This window comes from Hypomesus nipponensis, chromosome 11 (genome assembly GCF_054491055.1).
Source record: "Hypomesus nipponensis isolate SF chromosome 11, ASM5449105v1, whole genome shotgun sequence".
In the NCBI taxonomy this organism is placed as follows: domain Eukaryota; kingdom Metazoa; phylum Chordata; class Actinopteri; order Osmeriformes; family Osmeridae; genus Hypomesus; species Hypomesus nipponensis.
The window spans coordinates 3,974,576-3,992,914 of NC_140371.1; the positions used below are offsets into that span (position 1 = coordinate 3,974,576).

The 18,339-nt window shown below is 46.8% G+C and overlaps 4 protein-coding genes and 1 pseudogene across 4 annotated transcripts; all 5 read right to left on the reverse strand.

Annotated features, from left to right (window-relative positions):
- Positions 1 to 4,184: 4,184 nt before the first annotated feature.
- On the reverse strand, positions 4,185 to 4,829 carry LOC146267753 (histone H3). Its single transcript, XM_084709481.1, has one exon. It carries the CDS (start codon positions 4,706 to 4,708, stop codon positions 4,298 to 4,300), a length of 411 nt encoding a protein of 136 aa, XP_084565607.1. The 5' UTR covers positions 4,709 to 4,829; the 3' UTR covers positions 4,185 to 4,297.
- A 2,787-nt stretch (positions 4,830 to 7,616) lies between these two features.
- LOC146267754 (histone H2A-like) lies at positions 7,617 to 8,239 on the reverse strand. Its single transcript, XM_084710167.1, has one exon. It carries the CDS (start codon positions 8,167 to 8,169, stop codon positions 7,696 to 7,698), a length of 474 nt encoding a protein of 157 aa, XP_084566293.1. The 5' UTR covers positions 8,170 to 8,239; the 3' UTR covers positions 7,617 to 7,695.
- A 487-nt stretch (positions 8,240 to 8,726) lies between these two features.
- On the reverse strand, positions 8,727 to 9,532 carry LOC146267755 (histone H1 pseudogene; annotated as a pseudogene).
- A 2,771-nt stretch (positions 9,533 to 12,303) lies between these two features.
- Positions 12,304 to 12,935, reverse strand: LOC146267756 (histone H2B). Its single transcript, XM_084709336.1, has one exon. The coding sequence runs from the start codon at positions 12,893 to 12,895 to the stop codon at positions 12,521 to 12,523; it is 375 nt and encodes a 124-aa protein (XP_084565462.1). The 5' UTR covers positions 12,896 to 12,935; the 3' UTR covers positions 12,304 to 12,520.
- A 606-nt stretch (positions 12,936 to 13,541) lies between these two features.
- On the reverse strand, positions 13,542 to 14,167 carry LOC146267757 (histone H4). The gene has a single exon (XM_084709967.1). It carries the CDS (start codon positions 14,146 to 14,148, stop codon positions 13,837 to 13,839), a length of 312 nt encoding a protein of 103 aa, XP_084566093.1. The 5' UTR covers positions 14,149 to 14,167; the 3' UTR covers positions 13,542 to 13,836.
- Positions 14,168 to 18,339: the final 4,172 nt, after the last annotated feature.

Genomic DNA, 18,339 nt, shown 5'->3' on the forward strand with positions numbered 1-18,339 from the left:
AACCACAAAAAGTGCAAGACTGTATCTGTAGAAGAACAATCAACATAAAAATATTTCGCAGCGAGTACAACAGTTAACTTCGTTATAACTAACCTACAAGAGCAACAAGTCACTCAATAAGAGTCATTGTGATCCCGGAGGAAACTTACATTAGGTCCAGCCAAGCATTCCTAAGTACCGTTCTACTCCCGGAACAAGTGTGTCTTGAGCCTTTTCTTGAAGGTGGGGAGACAGTGTCCCTGATGGAGGTGTTGAGCTGGTTCCACCATTGGGGGGCCAGGCAGGAGAAAAGCTTGTGCTGGGACCGGGCGGTCTTGAGCGGTGGGACCACCAGGCGGTTGTCTGAAGAAGACCGTAGGTGACGGGTGAGGGTGTAAGGCTGCAGGAGTGACTTGATGTAGTCGGGTGCAGTCCCGTTCACTGCTCGGAAGGTCAGTACCAGGGTCTTGAATCTGATACGGGCCGTGATGGGTAGCCAGTGGAGAGAGATGAGGAGCGGGGTAACATGGGAGCGTCTGTGTAGATTCCAGACCATGCGGGCCGCTGCGTTCTGAATCCTCTGAAGAGGGCGGGTTGCACATGCTGGGAGACCAGCGAGCAGCGAGTTGCAGTAGTCCAACTTGGAGAGGACCAGTGCTTGGACTAGCGGCTGGGTGGAGTGCTCAGACAGGTATCTCCTGATCTTCCGGATGTTGTAGAGGGTGAATCTACCCGACCGGGAGACTGCAGTAATGTGGGCCATGAGGGAGAGCTTGTCATCTATCCTAACCCCAAAGTTCCTGGCAGAGGATGAAGGGGTCACCTTCGCAGAACCCAGGGTGATTGACAGATCGTGGGAGATTGAGGGTTTAGCTGGGATGATGAGAAGTTCTGTTTTGGCGAGGTTCAGCTGGAGGTGGTGCTTGGTCATCCAGGCGGAGATGTCTGTGAGGCAGGCCTCAATCCTAGCTGAGATCCCCGGATCGGTCGGGAGGAACGACAGGTACAGCTGCGTGTTGTCAGCGTAGCAGTGGTAGGAGAAGCCATGGGAGGTGATGATTGGTCCAAGTGAGGTGTTGTACAGAGAGAAGAGGAGGGGTCCAAGGACGGAGCCCTGTGGGACACCAGTGGAGAGCTGGCGAGGGCCTGACAGTTTGCCTCCCCAGGAGACCTGGTAGGATCTTCCCGACAGGTAGGATGAGATCCACTGGAGTGCAGTGCCAGTGATGCCCATCTCAGAAAGTCTTGAGAGCAGGATCTGGTGGTTAACCGTGTCAAACGCTGCAGAAAGGTCCAGCAGAATGATGACGGATGACCTGGAAGCCGCTCTGGCAGACTGGAGGGCAGTGGTGACTGACAGGAGGGCAGTCTCTGTGGACTGGCCAGTCTTGAAGCCCGATTGGTTGGGGTCAAGCAGGTTATTCTGAGAAAGAAAGTTTGACAATTGGTTAGATACAGAGTATATATAATATAATAGAGAGTATGGACCTTTGAAAACATTTAATGTGGACAATGAGGTAAATGGTGAAATGTTCACCCAAGCCCTGCCCGCTGTACCAAAAGACATCTTCTCTACTAACTGGGTAAGGATCAGTGGGGTTGAGTACAGAGCCGGATTAGTCATTTGCAGTGGCACAGAACAGGAAATACCTGTGTTTTGCAGAAAGAAAAAAAAAAAATGCTTTTCGTCAACAGTGTGATCTATTTCATAGTGAACAAGCTTACGGTTGACCATTTCAGTGAGCACTTTCATGCCTACAACATGTTTGTAAGTGATGAAAAAGATGTGGTGAAAGCACACTGTATTCAAATTTATAATTTTGACTTACAAAGTGCTTATGGTGGTCTTCATATTGTACCATTATTTTCTCTGTAAATGTGCATAGACTTAAGTTGTATGGTGCTTGGATATTGTTGTCTTCATTAAAAAAGATGAATTCATTGTATGTTAATTTTTTCCTGTGGTGAAAAAGCATTTTCAGAACATTGAATGTAACACAACTGTCACGAATACACTTTAAAGTGTTATAGTAAGGGAGTAACACGATTTAAAGTTAAAAATGCTATTTAAAGTGTCATAAAATAACACTGAATTAATTAAATTGACACTTTAAGAGTAAGGGAGTAACACGATTTAGAGTTAAAAAATGCACTTTAGTGTTGTAAAATAACACTGAATTATTTAAATTAACACTTTGAGAGTAAGGGAGTAACCCGATTAAGAGTTCAAAATACAATTTAAAGTGTCATAAAATAACACTGAATCTTAGGAATTAAGATGAGTTTAGTGTAAAAACTACTCTTCAATGTGTAAGAAACAACACTGAGTGTTACATTTTTGACACTGTTATGGAGTTAAAATATTAACACTATTCAAAGTGTTAATTTAACTCTGAACTGGTGAGGATTATATAAACTCAGGGAAAGTGAGTTTTTGCAGTGTACCCGGTGCCCTGTCCCCCTCAACAGAAGCCCCCCCAGCTGTCTGCCAGAGAGAGGAGGAGGCTGGCCAACAACACCAAGTTGCAAAAAGTAATTTCAGATATCCATCCATATTGGAAATGCTGAGTTTACGGTAAGAATACACGATTCTTTTAACTGGAACATATTTAGGGGAGGCTGGAACAGAGTTGGATCATTAAGTATGAAAGGCTAAATCTCTTCAGGTTTAGGACAGGGAGGCAGATGACTACATCCTGTCAAGGTGTGGTCAAAGAGGGTGAACCCAAAATCAGAGAGAGGCAATACAGGATCATCACTAAAAGCTTACTGACACGTAAAGACACAACAACGCAACAAGGACAGACAGGCTACTTACTATGTTTACTCACAGAAGGACCAAACTAACCATATATACACACATAGGACTGAACAAACGAAAACCTCACACGACACAAAAATCATCGGGAGCGTGAGCTCCACAACCGGATCAGGAGACTGCCGTCTCTGAGCCGCCGTAACAGCACAACATCTGTGTTCACTGGCAACATACGCATCTTACTCACACAAAGAAGAATTGAGACAGGACTGTCATGTGCTTGGGTTTCCAACAGAGAAGAAGTGAATGATGATGATGATACTGATTGTAAGTATCCTCCCTAACAGCTGGTGTCTCCCCTATGATGATGATGATGTCTTCAAGTCTCCATCTCCATGGCCCAGACCAATTTTTTGCTATTTGATTTTCTTCATTTCACTCATCTTTTCATGAAAGTGTCAATCTTGTACTTTTAAAAACCTCCCATAAATAAATCCATGATTGAAATGTGTGTGTATGTAGTGTTAATGTCAAAAGATACCCAAAGAATGCAACAATTGAATTGCAAGCCAGCTCTTTAAGGGCTTAGGAGGTTAAAACAGCCATTTTATTATATTATTAAATGTCAATTCTCTCATTTACTTTAAGTGTACTTTAAACAAAGCAAAATTATTTTGTTTCAGTTTAGCTTGGGAATATCGCCAATCCTATGAACAAATCAAGCATAATTTGTCAAATTTAAAAAAAGGTATTTTGTACTGAACAGAAGGGTTAATACTTCAAACATCTGGTTGTACAGTAATCAAGTCCTATCAGAAACTTATGAAACTTTGTACTGTATTTGTCATTCTGTATTCTGTAACAAAGGCTTTGAAGGCTACCTTCCACTAGAAACTTCAGAGCTGTTGTCTCTCCCACCCCCCCCAAAATCACAGTGGACTGCAGCGTATGATCCGCGCTGCTGAGAAGGTGATCGGCTGCTATCTGCCTACCCCAGAGGACCCTGAGGCCAGCGAGAAGATTGTGGGTGACTCCTCCCACCCTGGACACTTGTCCAGCTCCTCCCATCTGGCAGAAGGCTGGGGTCCATCAGGACCAAAACGCCATGCCAAAAGAACAAGTTTCTTCCTGTCTGCTGCTGGCCTCTTCAACAAGGCCAAGGACTCAGACTGACATAACACTTGTATCTATACAAGTTTATCCACCACCTATTTGCACGTCATATTGCATTTTCATATTTTTGGTAACAGTTACATATATATTTTATATCTTACATATTAGCTCTTTGAGTATTGAACTCCTTAAATTAAGATCTGTATGATGATTGTGTGCAACTTTCAGCCAGAGTAAATTCCCTATTTGAGTAAACTTCAAGGCGACACATACAATTCAATTGAAAAAATTGCATTACCAAAAGTTGGCATTTCGAGTGCCGTTAGTTAATGCTTTAACCCAAGAACATTTCAACACACAGAAGGCATTTGTCTTTTGGTTTAAACAATGAGGTGGCTCTTAAAAGAGCCTTTGTGGATTTCGAGGTCAAATGATCCCGGGAAACGTCTAGGCGCGCTCTCCGCGGATGCGGCGAGCCAGCTGGATGTCCTTGGGCATAATGGTGACCCTCTTGGCGTGGATGGCGCACAGGTTGGTGTCCTCGAACAGACCGACCAGGTAAGCCTCGCTGGCCTCCTGCAGAGCCATCACAGCGGAGCTCTGGAAACGCAGGTCAGTCTTGAAGTCCTGGGCGATTTCCCTGACCAGGCGCTGGAAAGGCAGCTTGCGAATAAGCAGCTCGGTGGACTTCTGGTAACGACGAATCTCTCTCAGAGCCACGGTCCCGGGCCTGTAACGATGAGGTTTCTTCACGCCACCAGTGGCTGGTGCACTCTTGCGAGCGGCTTTGGTGGCGAGCTGCTTCCTCGGGGCTTTACCACCGGTGGATTTACGAGCGGTCTGCTTGGTTCTGGCCATGATGCTTGTCTCCTCGTTTCTGAGTAGAAGTTGAATTCTGTAGCATAAGTAAAACTTTATATCGTCAGTTTGTCGTCCGCTGATTGGATTGCTCTCCCGAGCAGACTGATTGGCAGACCGTCGACGCTTTCTCCTTTGGCAATTGGACGCGGGGACCTAGCGTCCGTTTCCGCCCACACTTGAAACCTTTTGGCTCCGCCCTGATCCTTCGCTGCGCCCAGTGGCGGGCACGTAGTCGATTAAAAAAACATGTGGCCTCAATGCATTCTTGCATTTCAGATCGACCAGGGGCCTGTACTACGAATCAAGATTTGGCGTTAGCGAGGTAACTTCAGGTTCAACCCAGGGTTTTCTGTACTACGACGGTGGATCACTTGTTACCGGGGTAGATCGCCATGGTAACACATGCTGAACGGCTAACCTGGTCGGGAGCAGGATAAGTTGGAGATCAGAGATCAACCGGTATAAAAACCCCGCCCATTAACTCATTCTTGACGATAATGTCGTCACGTTCATAGTAAATCCTGTGCAGCTTGGTGCGCGGATAGTGAGAGGTGCGTTCAGAAGAGCCAGAACATTTAGAGACCGACAAAACCCTTTCGCATTCCCTCATGAGTATCTTTCTGAAAGATATCGATTCTTAGCAGAGGGAATTACGTATATTGCCAGCTTCTTTATTTGACCTACTATTAGTTATCAACTTGGGTGGTTTCATGTTGATATGTTATCCCTATTCACTGTGTCTCCCCTTAACCCTTTTGTCCTTGGGTTGCTTTGACCCATTTTCTAATCATTTCCATATCAGAAATTGGGGTTTCTTTCAACCAAAACCTTTCAAACCAAAAAGAACAATGGGTATCTGTACAAAGCTCTTCACAGGTGATACATAAATGATCATTTCACTACTTTCATTGATTTTTGATGTTTCATTCACTTTTATAGTTTTTTTCAAAAATAATAAATAGGACATTGAAAGAGAGAAGTGGTGAAAACCGCCCACAAAAGATTCAAAAGGCACAACAAAAAAGCCACAAAAAGGTATAAAAATATCAAAACGTAGACAAAAGTTTAACAAATACATCCTCATGTGTTCTCCCTCCCCTAGGAACACAGAAAAATATGTCAGTGTAACTAAGTTTAGTGTCATTCATTCAGTCATGTACAATCTCTTCTCATATTCCAGTTTTTCTGTCTCCAGCCTTGTTTTTTAAATTCAAAGCCTCTTATAATTGAGCTCCAGGGTTCACTAATACAGGGCCCTCACATTGTCTGCTCCAACTTGAAACAAATGAAGAACATTGTCCCTTTGCAAGGCACACTTGGAGAAAGTTGAAGGTGTCCATTTGACTACTGTGGTTTTTTGCTTATACCTTGTGTCTTTGTCTTGGCCTTAAAGTGGAGGCCCTAGGCTCAGGGGGAAGAAGAAGTTCCTCTTCCTGCTGAGTTTAACACCATAGAAATGTAATCAATTGAGTCATATTTGAAATGAGCACTTTAAGGACTTGTGTCTTATGTTGAGACCACCACCATTAGTAAGTCATCACAGACACACTTCAATCACAGCCACATGTTCACACACTCTCACCATCTGTGTTGCAAGTGGTAAATACACCTCAAAAGTGTACCCCCAAAATGAGCAGGCAGACACAGTTTCCTCATCATCTAGGACCTCCACTTGAGAAAGTAAATGGTATATTTGATCAATATACAGCAACCACATATGGCATACATACTGGCGTATGACTAGTAGTTTCCCTGTTACCTCTGTATGGCACAGTGGGAAGACAGTGGGTGGTGGCAGCAACACCACTGTATTTCCTGTCACTGCAGAGAACAGTAATACATTTCACTCCACCAATATTCATAAATAATTGTTGAATGAACATGGTAACATAGATTACTTGAAACATACATATGCCTTGGCTTCCAACCTGCTGCCACCAGTTGCCAAATTTTTCTTCCTGTTGGCTGCAGGCAATTTCATTGTTCTAAAGGCCTTTTGTAGCTATACAATATCCTACCAAAGGGACTAATTCAGGCAATTCAGCCTTGTACTTGTTGCCCTCAAAATATGTGCAAGTATTGCCTACTGCTACTTACCGTTTTGAATTATGGGTTTATATCTATTTTGCATTTGCTCCCACGATCGTTTGCCACTGCAGGGTTGCAACTAAAATAATACAGCAACAAAAGTTTCACGTTGTGGAATGCACCCGTGTAATTATGGTCACATCTTCAATAAGTCATGTAGCTTACGCATTTACAGCGTATGCTATTTTTTGCCAGCTTGGCAGCAGCGACCTTGTTGAATTTTGCCTATATTATAGGTCTGTATTCCTGATATGCTTGTATTACAATATTTCACGCAGGAGGAGTAGACAAAGTTTGTAAGATTATTGTCTGCCCCTCCTGCATGAAATATGCAGCTCTTGTTACGTCCAAGTTTGCAATTGGACATACGATGCAAACACCGCCCCTTTATGTGAACGCGCACGTCTCTAGATTGGAAAGATCTGGGTTGAGTTAGACAGTTGATAACCGCCGTCGTAGTAACGCTTATCGTGACTGCGATTGTAAGGCTTCGTGTAGCCAGGTAACTGAAAGTAATCCAGAGCATGTTGATCTTGATTCGTACAGGCCCCTGGTTTACACCAGTGACAAGCCAAACAAATACAGCATTAATCTATGTCAAATGACTTGGCCTATTGACCCACGGTAATCATTTCCTGTCCATTCCTAAGGGATGAGCACCGGCTTCTACTATGTTGGCCTACATGACATGCAGAATGACCAGCATAGCAACCCATGTAGGTTTACTTAGTGCTGTGGTTCCAAAGTGGCGATAGCCATATTCTATATTTTACTGTGGCTTTAATTGAACAGAGTCCAGTACATCTAGTGAGAAGTTAGAGACAATGCGCTTTTGAAGAGTGTAGTGGGTGGCTCTTAAAAGAGCCTTTGGGGAAAGTGAGACTGAGGTTTACTTTTTACTTGGCTTTTACGGCCTTCTCGGTCTTCTTGGGGAGAAGCACCGCCTGGATGTTGGGCAACACTCCACCCTGAGCGATCGTAACGCCACCGAGAAGTTTGTTGAGTTCCTCGTCGTTGCGGACGGCCAGCTGCAGGTGACGGGGGATGATACGAGTCTTCTTGTTGTCACGAGCCGCGTTGCCGGCCAACTCCAGGATCTCAGCGGTCAGGTACTCGAGCACGGCCGCCAGGTAGACGGGTGCGCCAGCTCCCACACGCTGCGCATAGTTGCCCTTGCGGAGAAGCCTGTGAACACGACCCACGGGGAACTGCAGCCCGGCGCGGGACGACCTGGTCTTGGCCTTAGCCCTTGCTTTGCCTCCGGTTTTGCCTCTTCCGCTCATCTTCGTAATATTTCTGTTCAAACGACAAGTGGGGGCCTCTGGCAGAGTACAGACTTTATAGGCTAGCTGATGGTGAACGGCTTTCATTGGTCACAATGTCAGTTGGGTTTTGATCCAATCGTAGGTGGCGACAACCTCGGGGGTGGAGCCATGCTCTCTCTCCCGCAGAAGGCGCGTTTGGTCGTCTTGTTTACCCCCCTCCTCACCTCTCTTTGTTCATCCAGTCGCTCCTCATTTAAGGCGCCAATCACATACAGTAATGTGGCATGGACGGATGAATGAATGCAAAGTCCACTATACAACCGTTAATCGTGTAGTGAGAACAGTTTCATACATCGACATACATATTTACCAGAGCTATAGGCCTAGAATTATGCAGTTGGTGATAGTGGTTTTAAATGGGATTTGCACCCTTAATATTCCAAGCAACTATTTGTAAATTGCTGATAGCAGAAGCACCATTTATATGCAGCTCTACAGATCCACGAAGCACTTTCACCAATAAAAGTCTCACGCAAGTCTTATTTCTCAAATTAGCTAGCTGTATCATTAATGTTCTTCATCTGTCACATGGTTTTCTAGCTCGATTATCCCCAATGCGAAGTGCCATTGCAACTAATCCATTTGCTTTTTTGTATCTTATGTATCATCGTTTTGTGGCGGACGCGTAACAAGTATCACTTCTACCCCTGATATGGCTGGCTACTGGGATTTAGCTCATGGACATGCACATTTCAGGAAAGGTGGGTGGCTCTTAAAAGAGCCTTTTTGTAATACGGACACAGACGCGAACCAAGGTTTACTTCTTCTTAGGCGCTGCTTTCTTTGCCTTGGCCGCCTTGGGCTTGGCGGCTTTGGGCTTGGCTGCCTTAGCTGCCTTTTTGGGGCTCTTGGCCACTGTTTTCTTGGGTGTTGCGGGCTTCTTCACCTTCTTGGGGCTCTTGGTTGCCTTCTTGGCTGCCGCGGGCTTCTTAGCCTTCTTGGGTGACTTCTTGGCAGCCACGGGCTTCTTCGCAGCGACCTTCTTGGGCTTCTTGGCAGCAACGGGTTTCTTGGCAACTGCCTTTTTGACTTTCGGAGCGACAACCTTCTTAACGGGCTTCTTTGACTTGGCCTCTGCCCCCTTGTTGATCTTAAAAGACCCAGAAGCGCCAGTCCCTTTGGTCTGGACCAAGGTTCCTTTGGTGACGAGGCTCTTCACTGCGACCTTGACGCGGGAGTTGTTCTTTTCTACGTCGTAGCCGCCGGCCGCCAGGGCTTTCTTGACCGCTGCCAGGGACACGCCACTTCTCTCTTTGGAAGCGGACACGGCCTTGACGATCAACTCGCCGACGCTGGGTCCAGCCTTCTTGGGCTTGGCTGCCGCCTTCTTCTTGGGTGCCTTTGCAGGAGCGGGAGCTGGAGCGACTTCTGCCATGTCTGAACACTCGCGGGACGTGTGCGATTTGAATGTGCGAGGCTGCTGTGTAGCGCTGCGACGTTCAGAGCGCTGGGTTTAAATACGACATGAGAACTGTGTAGACTCAACTGCCGGCCCGGTTTCTCTCAGTTGCTGCTCTTCGTTCTCACTTGTGTTTTCTCCCGGTGAACAACGGGATAAAAATCTCTGCTGGAATTGTACTGCGTTCTAAAAGTAAATCGGGCCGCAAGCAGCCTTTTCAACGTTCAAAATAAGACGGTATGTGGACCGGAGGCACTCTGTGTTTTGTTGCGGCAGGCTCAAATCATTGCCGTTAGCCTCGCTGAGGGAGCAGTGCGCACCTTGTTGTCTGTGCCATTTGCCCCCAAAAGTATCTGAAATGGCAGTTGTTTAAAACGAGAAAACGTTTTCCATTGAGCCACACAATCTTTCAAGAAAGGTAAATGCTTTAAAATACACAGCTGGGATGTCATGGGGCTTAAAACTGGTCTTTTTGGGGGGGGACAAAACACAGTGCGGGCTGTGGAAATCGTGGTCTCCCTATATTGCTCTCCCTTCCCTAGTTTTTCATGTCCAAGGACACAATCTTTACTGTAAGTCTAACAGTTAACCTACTGTAAGACTTGTTACTTTTTGGTGTGAGACATACTGTAGGCTACAGCTTGACTGTATTCCATGGTGTGTCTGGTCTACCTGCTCAGAGTCGGGCTCGTCAGATCCAGTACATGTTATTATCCATGTTGTTGGTGATGGGGAATGTTTGGGTCTTAAGGACTTTTCATTTATTTCATGAGGCTGGACTAGTGGTTGTCTTTCGTTCCTAATAGCCTGTTTGTATGAGGGGTCGTTTAGGAAATTATTCAGACTGTCCTCACACAGACACATATGAAATACATACACGTATGTAATGTTCACACACACATCCATATGACTGAAAACTCACGTGTGAACGCATGGGGAAAAAACATTTACACACATGAAATGGTCAAGTCTTATGGATGAGAAAGAAGCTTAGAGAATGTAAGAGTTCAGTATATCCAGAAGTCATTTCAGTAGTTGTTCAGAAATTTTACAGAAACAGGAGCAAGATAGCTTTGAACTACAACAAACCATTTAAAACACGGGGAGACCAAACACACAGGTCAAGAACAATAAAGAAAGGATGATTCTGTAATATGATCTGGGTCAAAGGTTTTTTGCTGTTGCTTCATTTCTTGGCAAGACATATAACAGCCTTGCCATGAAATGCACCCCCAATATAATTTATGTTCCGTATATCCCGGTATCAAATTATTCTTACTGTACATTGAGAGGACGTGTATGAGTAACCAGCATGTGGAACTTTCATAGTCAGCAGAGATGGGAAATAACAAAGGACAAACACTTTCATTCAAGGTCTTTTATTGTCAGATGCACAGAACATCAAGGTCACACTGGGCCCTGAAATTCTTAGGACAAGACAACGCAAAGCATCTATGATAAGCTAACATATAAAATACAAAATAATATAGGTACATAATACAATGTACTAAACCTCTACATAATAACCAATACTAACCTTATAAACCTATACTAACCTAAACCCAAGTGGGATACAATTAGTGCAATATTGCTAATAGTGCAATCAGTAGCTGAAAGTGACAGTGTGTTATAGATTTTTCTAGTATCAGTACTTTACTTCCTTGAGGGTTTAGGTTGGTTGAGGGGCAGTTCTATGGGCGTATGTGAAGCCCTCTGTGACATGCTTGCGTGTAAAAAGGGCTATACAAGTACATTTGATTTGATTTAGGTCATTATTTATCCTTATTTTATTTTTTTTACACAAATATCTACTTTCTACTTCTTAAATTTCCGAGACAGGCTTGTTACTTTTGTTTCAATCTGTATTTGGTGGCATGATCAATATTATTTATGGTTATTGATTTTTTGTTCTGAAAAAAAAGTTTGCATCTTAGATTGGTACTTGATGAGGACTATACTATACTCTACAATATTGTTCTCTGTTTTCATCTACTGTGTTTTAGGCTTCTATGTTCCCCTCTCCTTTCACTGCGTGTGTGAAAACAAAGCTTCAAAAGAAGAAAATACATTGCATGAAATAGTTTTTACACAAAAGTTTGCATCATTGATGAGCACTTCACTGTACTCTACTGTAGGTCTACTCGATTGTACTTTGCTTTCATCTTCTCTGTTTTAGGCTTCTCCTCTCCTTTCACTGTTTCCACACAAAATACAATTTAACCAATTTATTCTAAAGAGGTTTCGAAAACAGACTTTCAACTTTCGGGTTTAATTGTATCTACCATTTGTTAACTTAGTTGCATTCAACTCAAATCCTAAACTTCATTGTAGTCCTACGTGTTCCTTCTCTCTCAATTCGCGCCTTTCAACAGGACGCTGATGTCGCTCGCCCGATAACAATGCAGCCACGAGATAAACTACATAGCTGCAACAGTGGTGCCAACGGCTCATGATTGTTGTAACCTGGGCTACATCCGTTGTACACTCTTGCACTTTTTGAGGTTCATGTCGTTTGATTGTAACTTGTGTAACTACATGCTCTTTTGGTTCTTCCCATTGGCACTTATTATGGGCAATCTCGTTATGATCAATGACCTATGCACTTTTGTGAAGCTCTCTTGGAAGTTGCTGTTTAAAGATCGATATGTAAGTATTGCACTGATAGTAGCCCATTTGAGTTCATCATACATTGTTATCGATTTTGTTGCACCGCAATTGGTACCTATTTGGGCGTGGTCCACTATCATGCATCATACAGGGAGAAGAAAAAAAAACATCTAAGCATTTCAATGGCGTTTAATTAAGTGGTGTCGGGAAATCATATAAACTTTAGTCTGTATAGAAGAGTAGAATAACCAGCCCTTGTTCACGAAGGTTAGTACTTAGATCATATACAATACAGGAAGACATTCAAGCAAATGCGATGGACTTTCCTCAATTTTAGAGACCAGTGGGTGGCTCTTAAAAGAGCCTTTGGGTGAATTTGAAAGAGGCCGTTTACTTGGAGCTGGTGTATTTGGTCACGGCCTTGGTGCCCTCGGACACGGCGTGCTTGGCCAGCTCACCGGGGAGCAGGAGGCGGACGGCGGTCTGGATCTCCCTGGACGTGATGGTTGATCGCTTGTTGTAGTGGGCCAGGCGAGACGACTCTCCGGCGATACGCTCGAAAATATCGTTGACGAACGAATTCATGATTCCCATAGCCTTGGATGAGATGCCGGTGTCGGGGTGGACCTGTTTCAGTACCTTGTACACGTAGATGGCGTAGCTCTCCTTCCTGGACTTTCTGCGCTTCTTCCCGCCCTTTGCGGCGGTCTTGGAAACGGCTTTCTTGGAGCCCTTTTTGGGCGCGGACTTGGCTGGCTCAGGCATTGTCAGTTATCGTTGCTTATACGAAACGAATGATGAGGGCTGTTCGGCTACCCTATATATGTAGCGGGAGACATGCTAATTTAGAGGCACGCCTCCTGCTAGTCGCAGCACTCAGCTAGGAAGTGACTTTTGCAAGAATCTACTGCGCGTGCGTGGGATTTACCGACCCCTCTTACCCTTCAGTAATCATAAACTGACAGTCAGGATTACTCAAAGGATATATTTGAAACATTTTTACACTTCGAAGTACCTTTTACACTTCAAGGGTTCAAGCTCGGAAATTCAGACGAAATCTCAGGGGCAGTTTACCGCCTAGTTGAACCCGAAACACGTGGTTATTGACGTCAGAAGCTTCCTCAAGTTGCGGTACCACGCGAAACCCCCATGCATCCAGGGCTGAGTCAATGTTTTCTACAACAGTCTTAATAAAGCATTCATTGAGCAGATGCTACTATCTTAAGTGACGCACAGTACCAGGTGATTTGAACCCGATGCATCTCGGTAAAACGCTCCCTCCCTGTCCGGCTAAGAACCCATTTATAGATTATATAGCCCTTGTAGCCTCAGTTGAAGCGTGAGTAATGAACCCCTTTACGATACCCTTTCCTCAAATGCTTCGGACACCGAAATAGAGATCGAACGAAAGTTTCATTATATTTGGTGCTTTATTAGCCTTAGATGGATTTCTAGACTCGACTGGTATTGTATAGAAGTTCAAATGCGCCCAAAACAGGAGAACTAAACTAGGCTAGTCAACCCAGTTTTTCGTTGGTATTGATCACCTCGGACACGGTTCTAGATATATTATGCATTTCACAAGGCTCTCAATTGAGACATCGAACACCTGGATTATGGAAACAGGTCTCTGATGCTTAACATGTGGGTGGCTCTTAAAAGAGCCTTTGTGTTGATCCTCGCTTAATGTACTTGTACTGGAGGTTTTAGCCGCCGAAGCCGTACAGAGTACGCCCCTGGCGCTTCAGAGCGTACACCACGTCCATGGCGGTCACGGTCTTTCTTTTAGCGTGTTCGGTGTAAGTCACGGCATCACGGATGACATTCTCCAAGAACACCTTCAGTACACCCCGCGTCTCTTCGTAGATCAAGCCTGAAATACGCTTCACACCACCGCGGCGTGCCAGGCGGCGGATGGCGGGCTTCGTAATGCCCTGGATGTTATCACGGAGAACCTTGCGATGGCGCTTGGCGCCTCCTTTTCCGAGTCCCTTACCTCCCTTGCCTCTTCCCGACATTATTCTATAATGGTATAGATAGCACAGATGCGAATAACGTCACCATCTCATAACCAGAATATTTATGTTCTGTAAGCGGACGTGAAGGAGGCCCTTATTTAGAGGGCGTTGCAATGGGAGGGGGCGTTGCAACTTGAGCCAGGGGGAAAATATGTATATTGTACGTTTCATTCAGTTAGCAGATTTAAGGAGACATATTTGTACATATAATTATATATTTTACATCCGTTAAAGGGGTGATTGACTGGGTCACTGTTCCTTACCAATGTAACGTTGGTTGGGCTGAAAATGGCCCGGCTGTTGTTGTATGCACCCTGTACATCCAGTGAAAGTTTTCCCGGAAAAAAGGCTAGGTTTTCCACTTTTATCGTATGCTAATGAATATATTAGAATTAAATAGGTTAATAAATATGTGAATACATAAATAAATATGGCAATGAAATAAACCGTGAAAAAATATGGCATACATATAAATATAGCATCATATAAATATAAAGCTGAATCAAAAAACCAACCATGAAGAAACACAACAATGGTTCCCAGTTGCCCCTGCCCGGAAGCGGGTCACCGGGGCCCCCCCCTGGAGCCAGGCCCGGGGGTGGGGCTCGATGGCGAGCGCCTGGTGGCCGGGCCTTTTCCCATGGGGCCCGGTCGGGCACAGCCCGAAGAGACAACGTGGGACCCTCTTCCAGTGGGCTCACCATCCGCAGGTGCTCATGTGGGCAATGACAGTGAGACCTGGAGGGGCGTGATTGGGAGGAACGGCCCCCCCGATCTGAACCCGAGTGGTGTTCTGTTGTTGGACTTCTGTGCTAAACACGGCTTGTCCATAACGAACACCATGTTCAAGCATAAGGGTGTCCATATGTGCACCTGGCACCAGGACACCCGAGGTCTCAGTTCGATGATCGACTTCGTAGTCGTGTCGTCGGACTTGAGGCCGCATGTCTTGGACACTCGGGTGAGGAGAGGGGCGGAGCTGTCAACTGATCACCACCTGGTGGTGAGTTGGCTCCGATGGTGGGGGAGGACGCCGGTCAGGCCTGGCAGGCCCAAACGTAATGTGAGGGTCTGCTGGGAACGGCTGGCGGAACCCTCTGTCAGAAGGAGCTTCAACTCCCACCTCCGGGAGAGCTTCGATCATGTCTCGGGGGGGGCCGGGGACATTGAGTCCGAATGGGCCATGTTCCGGGCCTACATTGTTGAAGCGGCTGACCGGAGCTGCGGCCGCAAGGCGGTCGGTGCATGTCGCGGCGGTAACCCTCGGACCCGGTGGTGGACTCCGGAGGTGAGGGATGCCGTCAAGCTGAAGAAGGAGGCCTATCGGGCTTTATTGGCTGGTAGGACTCCTGAGGCAGCTGATGTGTACCGGCAGGCCAAGCGGAACGCGGCTCTGGCGGTCGCGGAGGCAAAAACCCGGGCATGGGAGGAGTTCGGCGAGGCCATGGAGAATGACTTCCAAACGGCTTCAAAAAGGTTCTGGACCACCATCCGGCGACTCAGGAGGGGGAAGCAGTGCTCTGTCAACACTGTATACGGTAGGGACGGTGCGCTGCTGACTTCAACGGAGGACGTCCTGGATCGAGGGAAGGAATACTTTGAAGACCTCCTTAATTCCACCAACACGCTTTCCGACGTGGAGGCAGAGTCTGGGGACATCGGGGGGGGCCCTTCTATCTCTGGGGCCGAGGTCGCCGAGGTGGTTGAAAAGCTCCGCGGTGGCAGGGCCCCTGGGGTGGACGAGGTCCGCCCGGAGTTCCTTAAGGCTCTGGATGTTGTAGGGCTGTCTTGGTTGACACGACTCTGCAACATCGCGTGGACATCGGGGACAGTGCCTCTGGACTGGCAGACCGGGGTGGTGGTTCCCCTCTTTAAAAAGGGGGACCGGAGGGTGTGCTCCAACTTTAGGGGGATCACACTCCTCAGCCTCCCTGGGAAGGTCTATTCAGGGGTCCTGGAGAGGAGGGTCCGCCGGATTGTCGAACCTCGGATTCAGGAGGAGCAATGTGGTTTTCGTCCTGGCCGTGGAACAGTGGACCAGCTCTATACCCTCCGCGGAGTCCTGGAGGGTACATGGGAGTTCGCCCAACCAGTCTACACATGTTTTGTGGATTTGGAAAAGGCGTTCGACCGTGTCCCTCGGGGGCTCATGTGGGGGGTGCTCCAAGAGTACGGGGTACCGGATTCCCTGATCGGGGCTGTCCGGTCCCTGTACGACCGGTGCCAGAGTTTGGTCCGCATTGCCGGTAGTAAGTCGAACTTGTTTCCGGTGAGGGTTGGACTCCGCCAGGGCTGCCCTATGTCACCGATTCTGTTCATTACCTATATGGACAGGATTTCTAGGCGCAGCCAGGGTGTTGAGGGGGTCCGGTTTGGTGACCTCAGGATCGGGTCGCTGCTTTTTGCAGATGATGTGGTCCTGTTGGCTTCATCGGGCCGTGACCTTCAGCTCTCACTGGAGCGGTTCGCAACCGAATGTGAAGCGGCTGGGATGCGAATCAGCACCTCCAAATCTGAGGCCATGGTTATCGACCGGAAAAGGGTGGAGTGCCATCTCCGGGTCGGGGAGGAGATCCTGAACCAAGTGGAGGAGTTCAAGTATCTCGGGGTCTTGTTCACGAGTGAGGGAAGAATGGAGCGCGAGGTCGACAGGCGGATCGGTGCGGCGTCCGCAGTGATGCGGGCTCTGCATCGGTCCGTCGTGGTGAAGAAGGAGCTGAGTCGAAAGGCGAAGCTCTCTATTTACCAGTCGATCTACGTTCCTACCCTCACCTATGGTCACGAACTATGGGTAGTGACCGAAAGAACGAGATCGCGAATACAAGCGGCCGAAATGAGCTTCCTCCGCAGGGTGTCCGGGCTCTCCCTTAGAGATAGGGTGAGAAGCTCGGTCATCCGGGAGAGCCTCAGAGTAGAACCGCTGCTCCTCCGCGTCGAGAGGAGCCAGCTGAGGTGGCTCGGGCATCTGATTAGGATGCCTCCTGGACGCCTCCCTGGTGAGGTGTTCCGGGCACGTCCCACTGGGAAGAGGCCCCGGGGAAGACCCAGGACACGCTGGAGGGACTATGTCACTCGGCTGGCCTGGGAACGCCTCGGGGTCCCCCAGGAAGAGGTGGTGGAAGTGGCCGGGGAGAGGGAAGCCTGGGCCTCCCTGCTTAGGTCGTTGCCCCCGCGACCCGATCCCCGGACAAGCGGAAGATGACGAGACGAGACGAGCGGAATCAATTTGCATAAATACATAAATAAATGTACTTATTTCAAAAAGACGTGAGCGACGGGACTAAAAACAGTTTGATAAATGCTATTATTGTATGTTCTAAAAGTAACAACAAATACATCAACAATGGCAATTGTTAACAACAATAAAAGTCTGATTTTAACCTTTTTATATTTAGCTGAGACTTTTTTAACTTCTCCCTCAGCCTGTCTGTACTCCCCACTTGCTTCAAGAGGTCCACCGTCTCCACCATCGTCCCTGTGCCCAAAAACACCAAGATCACATCACCTGCATGAACGACTATCGCCTCATAGCACTGACCTCTGTCATCGTGAAGTGCTTCGAGCGGCTAGTCAAAACGTGAATTTTCTCATCGCTGCTTCCCACCCTGGACCCATGCAGTTTGCATACCGGTCCGAGAGGTCTACAGACGAGGCCATCACCCTGACTATGCACACCACTCTCTCCCAACTGGACAAAGGAATACGTATGTGAGCATGCTGTTCATTGACTACAGCTCAGCATTCAATACCATCATCCCCTCCAGACCCCCTCTGGCTTGTGGACCTGGGACTAAGCACCTCCCTATGCAAGTGGATCTTCAACTTCCTGTCGGGGAGCAGGGGCGTCGATAAACCGCAAAAATGACTACGTAAAAATGACTAAATGTAAACCCTTTTTACTGGGGCACATGCCCCAGTATACATCTGCTGTACCCCGGTAATATCTTAAGTTTGAGTTTCAACAATTTACTTTATTAATCAATGCTTGTAAAATCAAAGCAGTTTAACCAAAAACACAAACCAATGCCGGCAGAATTCCATGTCAGCACGCTCTGAGCTTGCCAAAATAGCCACTGCAGCACGCACACAGAAGGTCAGGTGTCGGACTCGGCACATAAGTCGGAATTGAGGTAGGCTGAGAAAACATTACAAAACTAAAAAACCTCTCTAAATGGGAGGTCTACCAATCAT